Genomic DNA, 19,807 nt, shown 5'->3' with positions numbered 1-19,807 from the left:
GACCGTTTCCTAAAGTTGATTCAGCTGTGGGATCAGGGCACCACCAGGGCAGAGCTTGCTCAGGAATGGCAGCAGGCAGGTGTGAGTGCATCTGCATTACAGTGAGGTGAAGACTTTTGGAGGATGGCCTGGTGTCAAGAAGGCCAACAAAGAAGCCACTTCTCTCCAGGAAAAACATCAGTGACAGAATGATATTCTGCAAAAGATACAAAAATTAGACTGCTGAGAACTGGGGTAAAGTCAATTTCTCTGATGAATCCTCTTTCAGATTGTTTAGGGCATCTGGAACAACGCTTGTCTGGAGAAGAAAAGGTGAGCGCTACTGTGACTGAATCGCTTATAAATAACTTATTTAAAGGAAATAGCGCAGGGCGTTTATTTATATAATTGCAAATGTACTTATTTTTGATATTGTGTGTATGTTGGTAAAAGAGATATCTGTATTTCTGAGACCAGGTGTTAGGAACCCCTCCAGCCAGTGTATCAAAACCCGGAGTCTGCTCTGAAAGTCTGGTGTTCACTGGAGCCCCTAGTGGTGGGGACAGACTTGGCCGCAGACAAACAGAGGGTCGTGAGATGTGCACTGACTGGGGAGAACCCAGCGATAGAGTATAGGAGCAAACAGCAGAGTGAAATCCAGCAAGGTTCAAGGGCCGGCAGCAGATAGCGTATCCAGTAAACAAGCCGAGGTCAGAGGTCACAGACAAAACAGCAGCGTAAGAGTCCAGGCAATAGATCAAGGGGCACATGCAGTCAAACGTAGTCAGATATCCAGGCAAGGGTCGGCAACAATAAACAGGTACAAAGGCAACCAGGTACAGAGAGCAGGCTAGAGCACTGAAACAGGAACTATAACCGGCAGTGAGGCCCAGTCCTCACTGCCTTAAATACTATGATGGGCAAATCAGAAAGGAGGAGGACAGGGCTGATAATCAGCCTCAGAAGGCTGCTGATTAATTACTAGCTGGGAACTAGCATAGGTCATATCACAACCAGGAACATGTATAAATGACAATAAAATCATGCGAGAGCTCCCCCTGGAGTTGGAGGATGTCCCTACAACCTCCACAAATATAACAGTGCATTGAAACTAATGCACGTGCTCGACTGCTACCTCACGCCAGGATGCGGCATACTGCCGGGCTCGTAAAACACCAGGGGAAGAAATTTGTCTGTTTTTACTTTGCTAGAGGAAATGCATTATTTATATCTGATACAATAAGCCTTTGTTGAGGAAGTCTTTTGTGTATCTTGGAGTAGGGAAATGACTTGTTTGGGGTTTTGTAACTTTCTTTGGGAATGTGTATTCTGCAGCTGTCTGAAGAAAGGACCCATGTTATTCTCATATTAATTAGACCTTTTGATGTGTGAGGGTCCAGCATATGAAGGCACAGCAAGGTTTAATTAGACGTGTTACTAGATTTATTGCGTCTAAAACAAGATGCAGGAAATTACAGCAAGTTTTAGAATATCACAGATAAGTGTAAATATTGTTAGTTTTGCATTCCATGTTTGGGTAAAGTTAAAACAAACACATTTATTCTCCTGGTCTCAGAAATAAAGATATCTTGTTTACCTTTATACACACAATATCAAAAATAAGTACATTTGCAAGTTATATAAATAAGTTCCGTGCGCTATTTCCTTTAAATTTAAATCATAAGTTATTTATAAGTGATCCAGTCACATCCTCCCTTTCATATTCCCTACAACGGAGCTTAGCAGGCAGCCATCATTCATCATCATGATCACTTATTCTTATGACGCCACAGATTCCGTGGTACCTGACATAACTGACATACACGAAGCGGAATAATAAAAGCATGGATGCAATTATCTGAACAAACAGCATCAGACATGACAAGGGACATACAAGTTAAGCATAAGACGGGCAGACATGAGACAGAAGGTAGAGATGACCCTGCCATTGTGGGGGGGGGTCGGTGGAGAGACAGCAGGACCAAGTGGGACAGTTTAGTATGGGGTGAAGTAGAGGTTACTTTGCTAAGATGTGTGATGGTGAGGTGGTGAGTGGATCTGAGGCATAGCGAAGGTAGGAAACATACAAATGAAGAGCCAGGTGTGGTAAACAGATTGAAAAAAAGATTGTGTGAAGTCTATCTAAACACAGTAGTCAAGTTATGCTGACAGCATTATGCAATAAGAACTGGCTACCAGGACAAAGCAGGATGAGGATATGCAATAATGTATATGCTTAAAGTTAGAGACTTTGTATTAAAGGAACATACATTAAGACTAAATGCAGATACAAGACATTCAGTGGGAGTTTATGGACAATATGGAAAGAGATATCACTAGGTGAGATTGACTGCTGTGAAGACTCCTGACGCTGTGCTAGAAGGAAAGAAGGTGAGGTGATCAGGGCTGTAATTCTTCTACCACCCTAGTTGTTACACATATGACCCCTCTAGTGGTGGGCACACCCACTGGTGGTTGGCCACATCTCCTGTCGTGGCTGGCCAAGCACCTACAACAGTGCCTCAAAGCATTATTTCATGGCTTCCTACAATTGCATTCCCCTGGTGGACCCTTCATGCCCCAATCTGACACTGGCTGCGGACAGTATGTTATACATATGTGTGTACATCAGCTTCCAACCTAAATCTCCTTTACTCTCTTATAGATACCAGAACAGGATTATTTTAATCCAGATGAGCTGTTGATCCCACCGGTTTTTAAACAACAGGAGACAACCCCACTTGTTCCACTGAATGGCAATAGAGGATTCTTTACAGATTCAGCGTTGGGACTCTCCATTCATTCCTTGCCCAAACATCTTCAGGTATTTGTTTTTGAGAATGAAGAAGGGGTGATATAGACTTGGATGCATTGGTTTTGTGTGTGGTTATTTTGATCATAAAATAGAATTAGTCATACTGCACACAACTTGTGCCAGTATTTTCATCTGCATGTAATTGACACTTGTGGCACTTTGAGAGACAGATCAGGGGGTACACATGAAAGTAAGTGCAAACATAAATTAAATGTACCCTATTAAGATGCGTTTTATTTTGGGTAATACACATCTTTGAAATACGGTGAACTGTAAATCCTCCTCTTACTCTTCATCTCCATCCTTTGTGCTGTGGAATAATGAGCAGACACATTGATGGCAGGTTGCAGACCTCTGGGGAGATTACAAAATTGGATCTCCTTGGCGCTTAAAGTGTGTGTACGGTAGGTGGTAGAAGTGATTATATGAAGTATTACACCTTTCCTAAGGCTATACCATACGGATAATGAGTGATCACAAGTTATTATGCATACAGACAAGCTTAAAGACAGAGAGCCTGATTCATTTAGGAAAGTAAGGCAAAAAAAGAGGACAAACCATGTTACAATACAAGGGGTGCACATTACTTTATTATTTTGCTGTTTTTTCATGTAGCACACAAATACTTGAGAACATTATTTTTACACTGAAATATAAAGTTGATCTAGGACATGTCCTACCCCAACTATAAACCTGTCCCCACATTTTAAATTTACATCCTCCTCCAATGCAACATGGTTTTGCAAAGTGCAAAGTTACTCCTTTGTTTTGCTCTACTTTCCTTAATGAATCAGGCCCAGAAACAGTAATTGTCCTGGCCAGAACAAGGCTACATATACACAAATAGTGTGTATGGGGCAATAAGTTAACATGCACACTTTGTGTTCCACTTCGCAGTTGCCTCTGTAAATAGGTACCTCATAAAGGATAGATAAGATACCATACCATAACAAATGGTTGTTAAGGGGTACTCAGTGAAGCATCTCCTCCTTGTTGTAGTCACCACAGCTACAGGGAACAGCAACATTTAGCATGTCCCTCCACGTCCATAGTGTCAAGCACCGTCCCCGCACTCACCATCAGTGCCAGGGACGGACGCCTTCCTTTGCCGACAGCGCGTCCCATTGCTAGGCAGCGGGACGCTGGCTTCTTCCTCCAGGGTCTTTCATTGCCCTGCGCATGTGTGTCCACTCGTATCTCTGTTTCCAAGCAACGGGACGGTTCTCTGCACTTCCTGACGGCGGTCAGTTGTGTGGGCTGCCAGTTCCACTGCCACCAATGAGGGAATGGGCTTCACTATTTAAAGCTGCCCCAAACACACTAGGGAGGCGCCAGAGTATCCAGGTCTTCCTATGTTCCAGCCTGATACCCTGCTCTCTGACTGACCTCCTGTGTACCGCCCTGACTACCTCTTCTATTTCTGCTCGTGGAACTCCCTTCGGCCCGATTGCTCCCGCTGTATCTGACCTTTGGCTTGCTGACTTCGATTTGCCTTAACATATCAGATTCTTACTTGCATCCAAGAGTAGAAGGACTTAGGGATAATACCTGGGGAAAGTTTGTGCTATTCCACATGGGTCTAACAAAGGAGCTAGGAGTAGAGAGGGGTTAGTGAGGGGTAGGGTGGTGGAGATGTGTATATAGTTGGTGATGGAGGTTGGGAAATGGTCGGTAGGGTAGGGTTGTGGAGATTGGTATGTGGGAGTAGTGGGTAGTGTGGCGGAGGCTATTATATGGTTGTAGGGTAAGGTGGTGGAGATCTGTACATTGTTGGTGAGGTGTAAGGTGTATATCTGTATATGGCTGGTGGTGGAGATAGGTAAATGGTTGGTGGTGCAGATAGGTAAATGGTCGGTAGGGTGGTGGAGATTTGTGGGTGGGGTGGGTAGTGTGGAGTAGATAGGTATATAGTTGGTCTGCGGTTTATAGGTGTGTATGACATTGGGCAGCTAAGTGCAGTATGGCATACTGTATCAGAAAATGTATACATGTTGTTGATGTTGTTTTTGTTCTATGGCTCTTAGACTTCCTTATCATCTGTTGGGGCTGTTCCAAACTCTGCTCTTCTCCAGCTGCTTTGGCCTATGGAAATTTTAGAGAATATTCGACCATTGAAAAAGCCAAATAAATTGTATTCTCTGGTGAGTACCGTACATGACCAAATACACAGTTCAAGACTTGGTGTTAGTGCAGGTAACAGAAAAGGGTCTGGAAAAGAAATATGGGAGAAATAAGTTGCATTTTCCAGATGATTATACTTTATTACTCACTGGGTTGTGGTACTTGCTACTCATATATTATAACCAGTTCTACTTACCCCTTTGACTTTATAACAAGTTATACTCTACCCTTATTACACAATAATATTATTTGGCACATTATTACCAGCTATACTCATCTATCACAAACAACTCAGTGAACTATTGGCCAAAATATTTGTTTGTCATTTCTACATCTTATTTGATGTTTCGTTTGTAGAAATGCACTGTGTTGTATACGCCTTTGTATGTGGACGAAATGCCAAAAGTCAGGTCCGTCTTCTGCACATTTGTATATTCTTATGCCAGCAACTTATGTGCAATTTGTAATGCTGCACCAGGCTAAAAATATGTCTAACTTGTTACAGCTTCAGACCAACCTAATCCACTGTTATTTTACCACTGAAGATTTTAGCTCTGTGGTTACATTCTGTGCTCCATATTACGTCATCTGAACCATGCACATTTTAATTGGCCCTGTGATTTGGAAAGTCTATAAACTCTAGGACTATGCAACATCTGTGTAACAAGATAGGAAATCAGCAAACCGTGTGATACAATGTTATCAGTAACAGGAGCGTGAGCTATTTCTGTGGGTAAATTCCAGCTGCGTCCTCTGACAATAGAGTGACGGATTCTTCACTTTTGTCTTTAGATTACAGAAGAATTGCTGCCATTTCAGAATATTCCCAATGTGGAAAAAAAGAAGGAAGTGATTACAGAGAAGGTAGAAAAGGCCACTGACGAGAGTGAGGAATTAAATGAAATACCAGCCATCCTTCTGAAGATTTCACCCATAAAATCTCCTGCTACGTCAGATAAAGGTTCTCCTCCTCGTCTCTCACTTCCCCCCCTGAGCCACAAGACAACAAGTGCCTCAGTACCACAGGTAATACACAAACAGTAGTTTCACTTATGATCACAATATGCGTATTTGAAATTTGAAGTGAAATCGCCAGGGGCCTGGGGCTATTCACTAATGGGCAGCCCCCAAAGCTTTAGGGTTTCTGATAGTGTAAAGTTACCTCTTCCTTATGTTTTACATGTTTCATTTGTCTGTTCTCTCTCCCCTTGTGCCCCCTATCTTCATCCCAGGTACCCCCTTCTCTCACTTCTGCTTTTCTTACTGCCTTACTCACTCTCTGCTCCTGTATACCCATAACTGTAGTGGATTTGGAGTATCAAAGACAAAGCTTATTAAATTTTAGATTTAAATCCAAAGGTACAGGGCATTTGGATACAATAAAACAGATATTAAATTACATACAACATAGAACATATAATATGCAAAAAATGAATGCTGAACAGTTACCAAAACAAATAGGATGAATTTACAGCTAATAAAACTCACGTATCATAATCTTTATATCTGGGACAAGGCAAAATTAATTGGACAGTCCTTTAATTAGTTTGAGCCCCAGAAGCTGACAATCTGCTTCTCATGCACAAGATATTTAAGCGGATTCACTGGGGAGGCATTCAGATCGCCAGTGTATATGCTAATGTGGGGGGGAGGAAATGTCCCCTGGGTGTCATTTATAGTTTGTCCAAAAATCGTTCAAAAGTTTTTATCTTCCATATCTTTTCTCAGACATATTCCAGAGACATAATTCCCATTTCAATAAACCAGTCATAGTCTCCTGCACATTTACAGATCAAATATGATGGAATTACAAAATAAATAAATAAATATCATTCCGAAAGATATGTGACTACTGTGGTTTTCCTGTACAGTTGTTATTTATCTGTGCGATTTTTGCCCCTAAGTACAGAGTGGCCCACTGATTTCCCCAAATTTTAAATATGAAGGCTAAGTTATAATTTTTGATATTTTGTATGGGTCTAAAAAGTTCTCTGCCTAACATGTGGCTTCCCTAATTTACACCTAGTAGTTTACTTGTTTTTGCAATACCTTAATTAGACAGTCTATTCAGTAGGAAAGTACATAAATGATCAGAGGGAATGCGTGGCTGTGATCTGCATATGTTGTGTTAGTTTCCTGAAAAGAATGTCTGAGCTTATAGTAATTACCTCCCCTGGGCTGACTGAACACTTTTGTATAAGGGGAAATCATGTACATGCGTATTGACCAAGTTTATTTGAGCCATTACTAGACATTTAGTGCCTGGGTAAAACAGAACACTGGGCTCCCCCTTTCCCCCACGTGGGAGTAGATGCTACCTCTCAGCGGTAACACATCACTGGGGGCGTGGGGACGTGCCATAGGCCTTTACAAGAACAAGGGGCTGCTCCCTCCTACCTGGTGCTGCTGGTGTCTCCTCACCTGTTCTTCTGCTCCGTGCTTATTGCAGCAGCCTGCCTGGAGTTTCTGAAGTATTGGTATTTTTGTTTATTCTTCTGTACTGTTTCACCCTGTATAGTCTACTGTTTGTACTGTGTACGGCGCTGCGGAAACCTTGTGGCGCCTAACAAATAAATGATAATAATAATAATTATAATATGCTGCTTGCCCATATTCTGGAATGTTGGGTCACAGGTTGGAAAAAAATAGTTACTATTCACCTCCTGGGAAGATGAGCAGTGAGGGAACAATTCCTCCCAAACAGCCAGACATTAAATCAGGAGCTTTTTGTTTAATAAACAGACCTCCTTCCACCCAATCAGTTCCAGAATTTAATGAATAGCATTTACATTTAATAAATATATCTATCCCATATAGTCCAAGCATTAAATTAAATTAATAGAACCCATGTTTAATGGTTAGACCTCTTTTACCCCAACCAGCCCCAGCATTAAATTATTAGCATTCCCGTTTAATACAAAGGCCTATTTCGCCCACCACCCTGAAATCAAATTATGGCTTACAATTTCCTCCACATTTAATAGAGATTATTATTGCTAATGAATACATTACTGATTTTTTTATGTTACTTATGTTTCTATAGTAATTATGAATCATATATTTATGTACTCCAAAGGAAATCCACCTTCTCTCCAACCCTTAAATCTTCCTCTAGTCTCTCCAGCCCCCACACTCTTTCCATTCCCCATCCTGTCCAGAACCAGTCCTCTCCAGCCCCCCTATTGTACCCTCTAGCTGCCTCTTCTCATCCATGCATGAATTTATTTACCAAGGTGATGGGAAGAAGCAGAGACCCCGCACTCCAATTACAACACCTCCATTCTAGTCAGGGCCCGGGTTCAGGGCTGCATATATTCACGACAGAGAAGTATCCCGCTCAAATATCTTACTCACCGATTTACTGGTGAGGATCCCATCAAGAGAAAGACAAAACTGAACAAGGATACTCTTTGGGTAGTCACTGTCTCCTTTTGATGGTTGTCTGTGACTCCAGGAATGGCGTCTAGATAATGCGACACACAACAGCCCACCCACAGAGCTGTCTACCAAGCTAGTATATAGCACCCACACTAGTGCTAGCCATAACAACAACTGCACGCCCTGGTCCTAACAATGTTCTGCCGGACTGGTATGCTGTGCAACACTAACTTCTAGCGTTAGAATTAGCGTACTACCCTTTCTACAATTCTCACCGTTCCAATAAGCCAATCCACAGAACAACAGACAATACCAGATGCCAAAAGCCTTTAATGGGGGCTTGACTGTGAGGGGGTGTACACAATAAAGTTGTTCTCACAGGTCTATAGGAGACTACCACTTAATGGACACCAGGGGGTAAATGTATCAATCTCCGGTTTTGTCAACTCACGGGAGTTCGGTGAGATGACAGCTAAAATTTAAAGCGGCGCTGCCTTGTAAAGGGAAGTTTCCCTTTACAAGGCAGCGCCGCTTTAAATTTAAGCTGTCATCTCGCCGAACTCCTGCGAGTTGACAAAACCGGAGATTGATACATTTACCCCCAGGGATTTAAACGGGCAAATGAGAGCCGACCGGGAATATTCTCACAATAACAGGGCTAGCCTCCTACCGGTGACAAGCCAAGTCTAAGTTTGTCTCTACAGCCCTAGTGCCTGAAGTAACATAGGCCACAGGCTATTCCTGTATAACTGTGTCCCTCAGACAGAGGTGTAGGAACCAGGGGGCAGAGGGGGCAGTTCCCTTCCCCCTCATGATTTCTGTTGAGTGGGCAAGGACTGTGTTTTGCTCTCCCTTGAACTACACAAAAGCCTTCATGCTACTTTCTGAAGTCATGGGATCTGTACTAAGATTGTGAAACATTTTTAAATGATAGATTGTCTTAGTATAACTAACAAATGTTCTTAAATATAAATTGCCTTAGTATAGATTTAATACAGATTGATTGTTTTGTTTATTTAAAAAACTCTAAGTGTCGCATTCATTAACATTTAATCAAAACCTGTATTGATGATGAACAACTATTCACTTTTACCCTGAATTTCGTAAAGTGCGGCCAGTAACAAACATGAGATAATTTAAAGCAATTTAAATTGAGCAATTTAAATGTATAGCACAGACCATAACCAGTGAGGCAGTGACTATAAATTTAAAAATACTTCCAATCAAATGAGATTAGGCTGTCAACGAAATCTGAATAAAAAAGTTAATAACTATGAAAAATATAATTTTTTTAGATGAACAATTGAGTTATCTATCTTTCTATCAGCTATTGTACTAATTGGTAATTAATATTAATAATAATATTTATTTAATGATGTATGAATACATTTTTGGCCAACCCCTGAATCACTGACAAAAATTAACATAGTGACTGTAGATATACAAAGACTCCCAATCCTGTTACAATTGTCGTAAAATGAGATACCAAACGCAAGAAAAAGGGACTCCAAACCCTATTGTAATCCTTGGCCTTTTGCGCCCCCCATGAAAATTTTCGTTCCTGCGCCAATTCCCTCAGGCTTCTAAGCCTGAAACTACTTTGCCCCTAAGCAGGGTGTGACCACAGGTTGCCTGAATATGCAATGTGACCCAGATAGATGAACAAATGAGTCCTACAATATCCTAACTGGTGTGACAGTTAAATAATTGGATGAAGTAAATTAGGTTACTCAATATTGCTTTACCGAGTGATTGCGATTGATACGCTATGTGTTATGATGCAATCGCACAGATTAATAGCACACATTTACATTTGCACTTTCACTTGTAAATAATACACGTTTATTAAGGTTTCAATCCACATTTATTTATTAGTAAAATGTATTAGAGATTATTTATACATAAATTATATTATATTAAAGGTATCTAAGGCTCCGGATATAGGAGATGTATCATGTTTAGTGTCATTTTGATCTGTTCATTGCTATCAGGAATCTGCTACTATCCGCGAAGTGATCACTTCCTGCGATCGCTAGTTATGGAAGATAAAGCATTAATGCTTAAAATGATATTGTGTTTGGAATGCAGATAGGTTGCTAAAAACTGGATTAGGTCAGTTCCCTTTGGCACAACATGTGCTCAGCTGTTGGAGTGAGCTGGCCACACCTTATCAGAGGAATCCTATGAACTGACCTATGATTTGCATTATACTGGACTGACTTGAACCCTGGACCAAGGAAGACCTTTGTTAGTGTTACATAGTGACATCATCAGTGTTTTTTGTAAACTGAAACTGCATATAAGCAAGCTTCTCTGGACCATTGTTCTCTACCTTCCTGACTGCAAACTACATGGACCTGGGCCCAGGTGAAGCACTAGCAAAAATGTAATGTATTTGGTTTTTATATTTTCCTGCTTTATTGTATTATATCTTTGTGCGTTGGAACCACAATAATCGCATTGGACAATGTTTATTGGTAAGCGATAAAATGAACATAACTCTGTTTCCACGGGCTTTGTGCCCACTAATGCTGCAGGGGCCTTGTGCCCAACATAGGTGACAGTGATTATTGAAGTAGAGCATGGGAACCATACTTACCTGGTCCGTGCAGAAAACAGACCTTATTCCCACGATTTTGTCTTCTCCAGTCCTTCCAGCCGGTGGCGCCACTTTTCCCATTCGGCGCTTCTCTTGATTGCAGAAACTCCGTTTTCTTCCATCCGCGTCAGCTTCCTTCTGTTACTTGCAGAGGGCTCTCTCTCTTCTTCCGGTGTCTTTCTTCTTCTTTGTTCACACTCCTGTGTCTTTTTTCTGTCTTTCCGACTCCTCTGGAAGCCATCTTCTCTCTTCAGCTTCCTGTACTGGTCTGATCTGATCTGACCAGTGTAGGGCGCGTGGCTTAACAAAGTGGCTAGCGCCATTTGGCTCACCATATGCCAAATTCAAACGTCTGGACGACAGCCCTGATTGTCTCATTGTCTTGGCCACTTATCAGCTGACAGAGAAGCTGTACAAATTTGCTGTCACCAATGCCGGGGAGCGCTGTCGAAAGAGAGCACTTACCTGTGCTGGATCTCTGGTCCGGTGAGTGACATGCTCTACTCCTCGCCCTCTTCATAGGTTCTGCATCAAGGGGACACCATTCTACACTTCCGTGCTGGCTCCTCTTGTCTCCTCTATTCTGACAGCATCCGAACGTAATTTTTGCACTGTGCCAGCTCTCTGCCAATACAACCCTGAAGCACTGCCCCGTCACATACACCGCATTATGGTTTGGTGGTGAATTGGCATATAGCAGGCGGTTGTTGCGCCGCGCCACCTTAGCTTTGCTCCCGCACTGCTCTCGTTACGGTCCTGTCTGCAAGCATCTCATACACTCACAGGCTGGAAAATATCAGATAACAAAGTCAGCCTGCAGTGAATGTAAATAACCCATAAAAATTTGCAGAGACTCCTATACAGATTACACTGTAGAACACATGAGCTAACATCCCAAACAGATATCGCTACTCCTAACCCCTCACACTGATGTTGCTCAGGAAGAATTAGGTTATTAGACCAGCTGCAGCAAGAGATTACTTTACACTGGGAATCCAAGGCACCCGCCCCCCCCCCCTGAAATAAACAGACCTGTTCACTGAACTGCTGCAGTGTGTTCTCCCACGCACTACAAGTGAAGCACCTGCTATATAGAGCAGTATATCATAACGGCACATACCGCCCCACTTCCAGCACTGTGTGTAACATACAGGTGCTCAGACGCGGGCTGGGAGAGGCGTGGCCGGGGGGCACACAGGCGGTTGCATCCCCTGTCATGTGATGCGGCCGCCTGTGCGCTGATGCGGGGGAAAGAATTGTCTTTTGCGGCCGGTCGGCCTAGCAGCCTGACCGAGCGGCCCGGGGGGCCCCCCTGCCCCCCCCGGCCCGCCCGCCTCTGCAGGCGCTGTATAGACAGCATAGAAAATGCTGGCAGATTATATAAAATGCAGGTAGAGTATTGATAGTATAGAGTAAATAATGCTGCAGTATAGAAAGTATGTAAAATGCAGGGTTAGCACTGGGAAGACATACCTGGCTGTAGAATATTGCAGAGTGCCCAGGAAAACATGCTGGAAGTACCCTGAAGATCCCAGGTAAGTGTAGAGCAGGGGTCAAAGAGGATGATCGAAGCTGGTTCAAGATTCATATAGCCCCTGGCTCTGCTTTAGGTAGGAGCTGTGACCTTCACCCCCCTTCCCACAACTCCACCCTGCCAGGAGTGATTAATCACTGGTATGTGCTGTATTGCTGCACTCTTCATCGTCCGACGAGTGGATGACCCGTGGCTTAAGCTCCGCCCCGCGGACACATTCATACTGCCCTTTAATTTAGATCCCCAGATCTATGTTGTTAATGCATCAGATAACAAACTCTGTGTTTTTCTATAGAATGCTTGGTTTACATAGCTGTACCCTAACAAATAAATGTCTATTTCCTATAGAGGACAATTATATCTCGGATTCCTAGACATCGACCACTCCAAACTAAGGTAAGAAAATCAGACATCTCACCTGCACCCTGGTTGGTAACATGCTTCAATAATATTTATCCACACTTCTCAAGCAAAATATATTATATCATTGTATCAGCAGAATGGCCTGAATATTGTGAAGCTTAAGTGTAGAAATAACTCCTTAATATAAGAATATTATACTTTGGTAAATATATGGTAGAGTTTCTGTTCTTTGCATTTATGTATCTGTAATTGAAAAGTAAACATGAAGAACAAGTTTATCAAGACAGAGCATGAAAACCCAACATGACCTGACCGCTGGACATGATCATAATACAATTCTATTCCACTCTATACAGACATAGGACACTACACCTCCAACATGACCTGACCACTGGACATGATCATAATTCAATTCTATTCCACTCTATACAGACATAGGACACTACACCCCCAACATGACCTGACCACTGGACATGATCATAATACAATTCTATTCCATTCTATACAGACATAGGACACTACACCTCCAACATGACCTGACCACTGGACATGATCATAATACAATTCTATTCCATTCTATACAGACATAGGACACTACACCCCTCAACATGACCTGACCGCTGGACATGATCATAATACAATTCTATTACACTCTATACAGACATAGGACACTACACCTCCAACATGACCTGACCGCTGGACATGATCATAATACAATTCTATTACACTCTATACAGACATAGGACACTACACCTCCAACATGACCTGACCACTGGATATGATCATAATACAATTCTATTCCACTCTATACAGACATAGGACACTACACCTCCAACATGACCTGACCGCTGGACATGATCATAATACAATTCTATTCCACTCTATACAGACATAGGACACTACACCCCTCAACATGACCTGACCGCTGGACATGATCATAATACAATTCTATTCCACTCTATACAGACATAGGACACTACACCTCCAACATGACCTGACCACTGGACATGATCATTATACAATTCTATTACACTCTATACAGACATAGGACACTACACCTCCAACATGACCTGACCGCTGGACATGATCATTATACAATTCTATTACACTCTATACAGACATAGGACACTACATCCCCAACATGACCTGACCACTGGACATGATCATAATACAATTCTATTCCACTCTATATAGACATAGCACACTACACCTCCAACATGACCTGACCACTGGACATGATCATTATACAATTCTATTACACTCTATACAGACATAGGACACTACACCCCTCAACATGACCTGACCACTGGACATGATCATTATACAATTCTATTACACTCTATACAGACATAGGACACTACACCCCTCAACATGACCTGACCACTGGACATGACCATAATACAATTCTATTACACTCTATACAGACATAGGACACTACACCCCTCAACATGACCTGACCACTGGTCATGATCATTATACAATTCTATTACACTCTATACAGACATAGGACACTACATCCCCAACATGACCTGACCACTGGACATGATCATAATACAATTCTATTCCACTCTATATAGACATAGGACACTACACCTCCAACATGACCTGACCACTGGACATGATCATTATACAATTCTATTACACTCTATACAGACATAGGACACTACACCCCTCAACATGACCTGACCACTGGACATGATCATTATACAATTCTATTACACTCTATACAGACATAGGACACTACACCCCTCAACATGACCTGACCACTGGTCATGATCATTATACAATTCTATTACACTCTATACAGACATAGGACACTACACCTCCAACATGAACTGACCACTGGACATGATCATAATACAATTCTATTACACTCTATACAGACATAGGACACTACACCCCTCAACATGACCTGACCACTGGACATGATCATTATACAATTCTATTACACTCTATACAGACATAGGACACTACACCCCTCAACATGACCTGACCACTGGACATGATCATTATACAATTCTATTACCTTCTATACAGACATAGGACACTACACCCCCAACATGACCTGACCACTGGACATGATCATTATACAATTCTATTCCACTCTATACAGACATAGGACACTACACCTCCAACATGAACTGACCACTGGACATGATCATAATACAATTCTATTACACACTATACAGACATAGGACACTACACCTCCAACATGACCTGACCCCTGGACATGATCATAATACAATTCTATTACACTCTATACAGACATAGGACACTACACCTCCAACATGACCTGACCACTGGACATGACCATAATACAATTCTATTACACTGTATACAGACATAGGACACTACATCCCCAACATGACCTGACCCCTGGACATGATCATAATGCAATTCTATTACACTCTATACAGACATAGGACACTACACCCCCAACATGACCTGACCATTGGACATGATCATAATACAATTCTATTACACTATATACAGACATAGGACACTATACCCCCAACATGACCTGACCACTGGACATGATCATAATGCAATTCTATTACACTCTATACAGACATAGGACACTATACCTCCAATACCTGTAAGAAAATAAAATGTGATAACAAACAAATTTGGTAAACACTGTTTTATCTAGTGTAGTAAGTGAATGTGAATCACTACAAAATTATAATTAATTTAATGAAGCCAAATCACATTGCTGCATTCAGCTATCATATAATTAACATCTAATGAACTTTTGTTATTAGATTCCCCGCCAGTCCTCAGTCTCCGTGCAGCCTCCCTCGATAGAGGACCCCTTATCTCCTGTTCCAAACCTTTCAGAAAAATCCTCTGCTCCTTCTCCAGAGCTGCACAAAGCGGAGCAGCAGGTAGAGCCCCCAGAGGTTCAGGAGCCCCCTCCATTCATACTGCAGTTCCAAGAGATGAGTTGGTTCCCCGACATTCTAGCAAATGTCCAGGTGAGCTGACAGGTAAAAAATCTGATTGAGTGTAATGCTGCTAACTACGTACAGATGTGTATGTGTACATGCTACGTGAGGCTCACTACAGACCAGTGAACCTTGCATCAGTAGTAGAGAAATTGATGGTAACACTCTTAAAGGAAATATCTCAAATCCAGAAACTTACAGGATCCCTAACAGCACGGATTTACTGTCAAACAAATCTTATTGACTTTTTTGACTGGGTGACTAAAGTAATAGATCAAGGAGGCAGTAGATGTAGCTTATCTAGATATCAGTAAAGCTTTTGACACTGTCCCACATCACAGACTGTTAAATAAACTGGAAAGCTTGAGATTGGATTCAAAGATTGTTGAATGGATACGATCTTGTTTGCAGGACAGAAACCAGAGAGTTACAGTAAATGGAGAACATTCACAGGAGGGAAAGGTTACCACAGGAGAACCCCAAGGATCTGTACTTGGACCAGTGCTTTTTAATATATTTATTGGAAACATTGCACATGGTGTTGAAGGGATAGTATGCCTTACTGCAGATGACACAAAGATATGTAACAGGGTAGACACACCAGGAGGGGTACAAACAAATGATTAATGATCTAGGTAGACTAGAGGAATGGTCACTAAAGTGGCAGCTACAGTTTAATGCCAAAAAATGCTAAATTATGCACTTAAGTCTCAAAAGCGCAAAGGCTAAAGATAGTATTAATGGCACTATAATGGAAACTACCAGGTAAGCAATGTAACGAGGCAATGAGGAAGGCAAGTCAGATGCTTGGTTGTATAGGGAGAGGAATCAGTAGCAGAAAGAAGTAATAATACCACTGTGTAGGTCATTGTACGGCCTCATCTAGAATACTGTGTTCAGTTCTGGTGGTAATATCTCCAGAAGGATATAAATACATTACAGACTGTACAAAGAAGGGCAACTAAAATGGTGCATGGTCATCAGCACAAAACTTACCTGGAAAGACTCAAAGATCTTATTATGTATAGTTTGGAGCAGAGAAGGGAACGGGGGACATGATAGAAACTTTCAAATATATCCAGGGTTATAACAAGGTGCAGGAGGGAAACATTCTTCAGAGGAAGAGAAGTATTAGAACACGAGGACATGTACTGACACTGGGGGGGAAGAGAAGTATTAGAACACGAGGACATGTACTGGGGGGGGAGGAGGTTCAGAGGAAATATAAGGAAAAACTACTTCACCGAAAGGGTAGTGGATAAGTGGAATAGCATCCCATCAGAGGTGGTAGAGGGTAATACAGTAGTTCAATTTAAACATACTTGGAATAGACATACGGATATTTTTACAAAGATTAAAGGACCAAATAGGGTTTGAGGTTACCATAGGTTAATTAAACAATGGGCATACTAGATGGGCCAAGCGGTTCTTATCTGCTGTCAATGTCTATGTTTCTGTGTTTCTAGGGGCATTTAGGTAGCTTGTACACTGATCCTGTATCTATAGTACATCTCTAGAAAATAGTTATATCTTAGTGCTTAGTAGATACTTGCTGCTTACCTGCAAAAATCATTCCAGATACCCGTCCATCCTTCTTCTCATATTCATAATATAGTATGAATAAGGAGGCCTCTGATTAAGAAAAGGAGAAACACTTCCCAAAAATATCAAGTGTATTAAAAAAATGTGTTTAATAAAAACCACATAGGGTGCACACATTACTGAACCAAATAATAGCATTAGGTTAGAAACATTTACCAGCCAGCCAGCTGGAGACCTTGTGTGACCATGAGAACATCGTAAATGTCATTACATCCCAAGGGTACAACAGTATTTAAATTATAAATCAGATTGGCAGAGTAGGTTAAATCTGTTGCCGACTCCACAACCCAGATCACCCTGTTCAGTGCCAAAGCGCTGCAGAAAGATCACTGTTATTTATGTTAGTAAATGAGAAATTGCCAGCAAATAAAATTGATTTTATAGATTGTACAAGGTTGGATTCTGACGTCCCGGATGAGTCTCAAGACTGAATTATTATCAATATCGTCCGTATATTTGCTGCCGAATTTCTTCCCCATATGAAGCCGGTTTGATTTCTGTTTGTGACAGTTTAATCATTAATTATTTATCGTTTAACAGTCGCAGACCAGTAGCTACAATTGTTATTACGCTACATGCTGTATGAAGTGTTCCCCACACTGCTTAGATTGGCCGGGTCATCGTTATCTTCTGTTTCATGTCAATGTATGTTATTTGTATCATGAACCCCTCAGTGTACAGCGCTGTGTGAAATGTCGGAGCTTGTGAGGATACCAGGTTTTTTGGCCCAATTCTACCCACTTCACTTTGGCTGGGTACCCACAGGTGCCTTCCTAGGCCAGGGAAGCCTACCCAGTACCTTCATCCCAGAAACCCCTTCCCCTGGGTGCACTGAACTGTTTCATCCCTTCTTTTGGAACCTTTTTCAACACTGGGCGGTGATCTGCTCCCATTTCCAGAGCTCACACCCATTTTACTTTCACGGATCACCTCACTGTGAATTCCCCTCCTTGAGACACGGTTCCATCTTCCGCTCTCCACTGGCGGGGTGTGTCTCCCCTTATCAAATTGGCACTTAGGCGGCATCTTACCTCGGCTAAAGCCCACAACGGTTTCGTGACACTTTCTACCTTAAAGCCTTTAGGAGTAAGTTCAGGATAATGTGGTAACTGGTTTCTAGTGCTAACTGCTTTGCAGAGTCCTGGAATGTATCACGATACCGTTCCCCTGCAGCTCTACCCAGAGAGGACCTGGGACTGAGTAACCCCACTGCTTACCACCAAAAATGTGAAGATACTGGGTTTTCTGGCCCAATTCTACCCACTTCACTTTAGCTGGCCACCCACGGGTGACTTCCTAGACCAGGGAAGCCTACCCAGTACCTTCTAAGATTCTTATTAGTCACTCAGGCAAATGCAGTTAGAAAGTAAAGCAATACATTTATTGAAATAAAAAAAAGCACTTGATTATTATGTACACACAGTAAATAAATGCCAGGCAGGTTTACAACATCATCTGTCCCTTACCCCACTATCTTAAGGAGTTAGTCACCTGGATGTCCTGACTTAAAGACCATGGAGTTCATCTCTTAGCTGCAGCTGTAGTCCATTGGTAGAGAACGAAAACTCAAAACCAGCTACACTGCACCTTCCATGAATCAAATCCCAAAATGAACATCACCTCCTCCCGTGGAGTGGCTCCTTATATCTAGGGTCAAATTTCCACACTGCTCTCCCCTCCCTTGGCAGACCCCTGGGCCTTTCCTTGTTAAACATTGGTGAGTCATGGACTAGGGGGGTTGGAGAGGGGAGTGAAGATGAGCTGTACTTCCACAGAACCTCCCCTGCCAGATTGTAGACCAAACATCTGGAGTAGTCTTGTTAGAACAGTGGATACTAATTAGCCTTCTCCCTCACCAGTATCTTGCAACCTGATCCCTACCCATAACTCCCCCTGGCTTCACTTTAAGGACAATGAATAACAACCTCACTGCCACATCAACAATATACAATAAAAAAATATACATATTTACAATGAGCTACAATGTCTCCTTATCCACATGTAATTAGACACTGCAGTTGTAGTCTGTTGAGCTGGGGAACAAAAGCAAGGGATATAAAAAGTACATGCTATATTTTGTGAGAAACGAGGGACAGGCTGGTTAGAGTAATATTAATGCTCCGTTTCACCACAGAGCTTTATAAAGAATTGATAATAATAATATCACACAAGGAAAAGCTGGTCAGTATCCACATTTTTTTCATCTCTTCCTCTTTCACTTTCTCTGTTTTTAGTTGACCTCTCCCCTCTTACTTGCAGACAGGATATTCTGACTTTGAGTCCTGCCTATTACAAGGTGTCCTTCAGGCAGATTTTCCAGTACGAAAGCAACTTCTACAGGCTGTCCATACACTACACCAACAAGGACACCTGATAGACCCACAGAAGACTTTCCACACCCTGGTAAAGGCAATAAACACAGTGACAAGGACTCAGGTAAATGTAATTTCTATCTTCTAAAACCTGTCATT

The 19,807-nt window shown here is 42.0% G+C and overlaps 1 protein-coding gene across 3 annotated transcripts in view; it reads left to right on the top strand.

Annotated features, from left to right (window-relative positions):
- Window positions 1-19,807, top strand: part of WDR97 (WD repeat domain 97) — a 129,058-nt gene that overhangs the window by 86,826 nt on the left and 22,425 nt on the right. For 2 of the 3 annotated variants that reach the window (XM_075211486.1, XM_075211485.1), the window contains 6 exons: window positions 2,645-2,803; window positions 4,819-4,935; window positions 5,708-5,941; window positions 12,775-12,822; window positions 15,552-15,764; window positions 19,596-19,772. In XM_075211486.1, coding sequence (XP_075067587.1) covers window positions 2,645-2,803; window positions 4,819-4,935; window positions 5,708-5,941; window positions 12,775-12,822; window positions 15,552-15,764; window positions 19,596-19,772 — 948 coding nt within the window. The remainder of the gene's footprint in view (window positions 1-2,644; window positions 2,804-4,818; window positions 4,936-5,707; window positions 5,942-12,774; window positions 12,823-15,551; window positions 15,765-19,595; window positions 19,773-19,807) is intronic. The other variant, XM_075211487.1, reaches the window with a different exon arrangement.

Source organism: Mixophyes fleayi, chromosome 5 (assembly GCF_038048845.1).
Source record: "Mixophyes fleayi isolate aMixFle1 chromosome 5, aMixFle1.hap1, whole genome shotgun sequence".
Taxonomy (NCBI): Eukaryota; Metazoa; Chordata; class Amphibia; order Anura; family Limnodynastidae; genus Mixophyes; species Mixophyes fleayi.
This window is presented reverse-complemented; position numbering and strand designations above follow the sequence as displayed.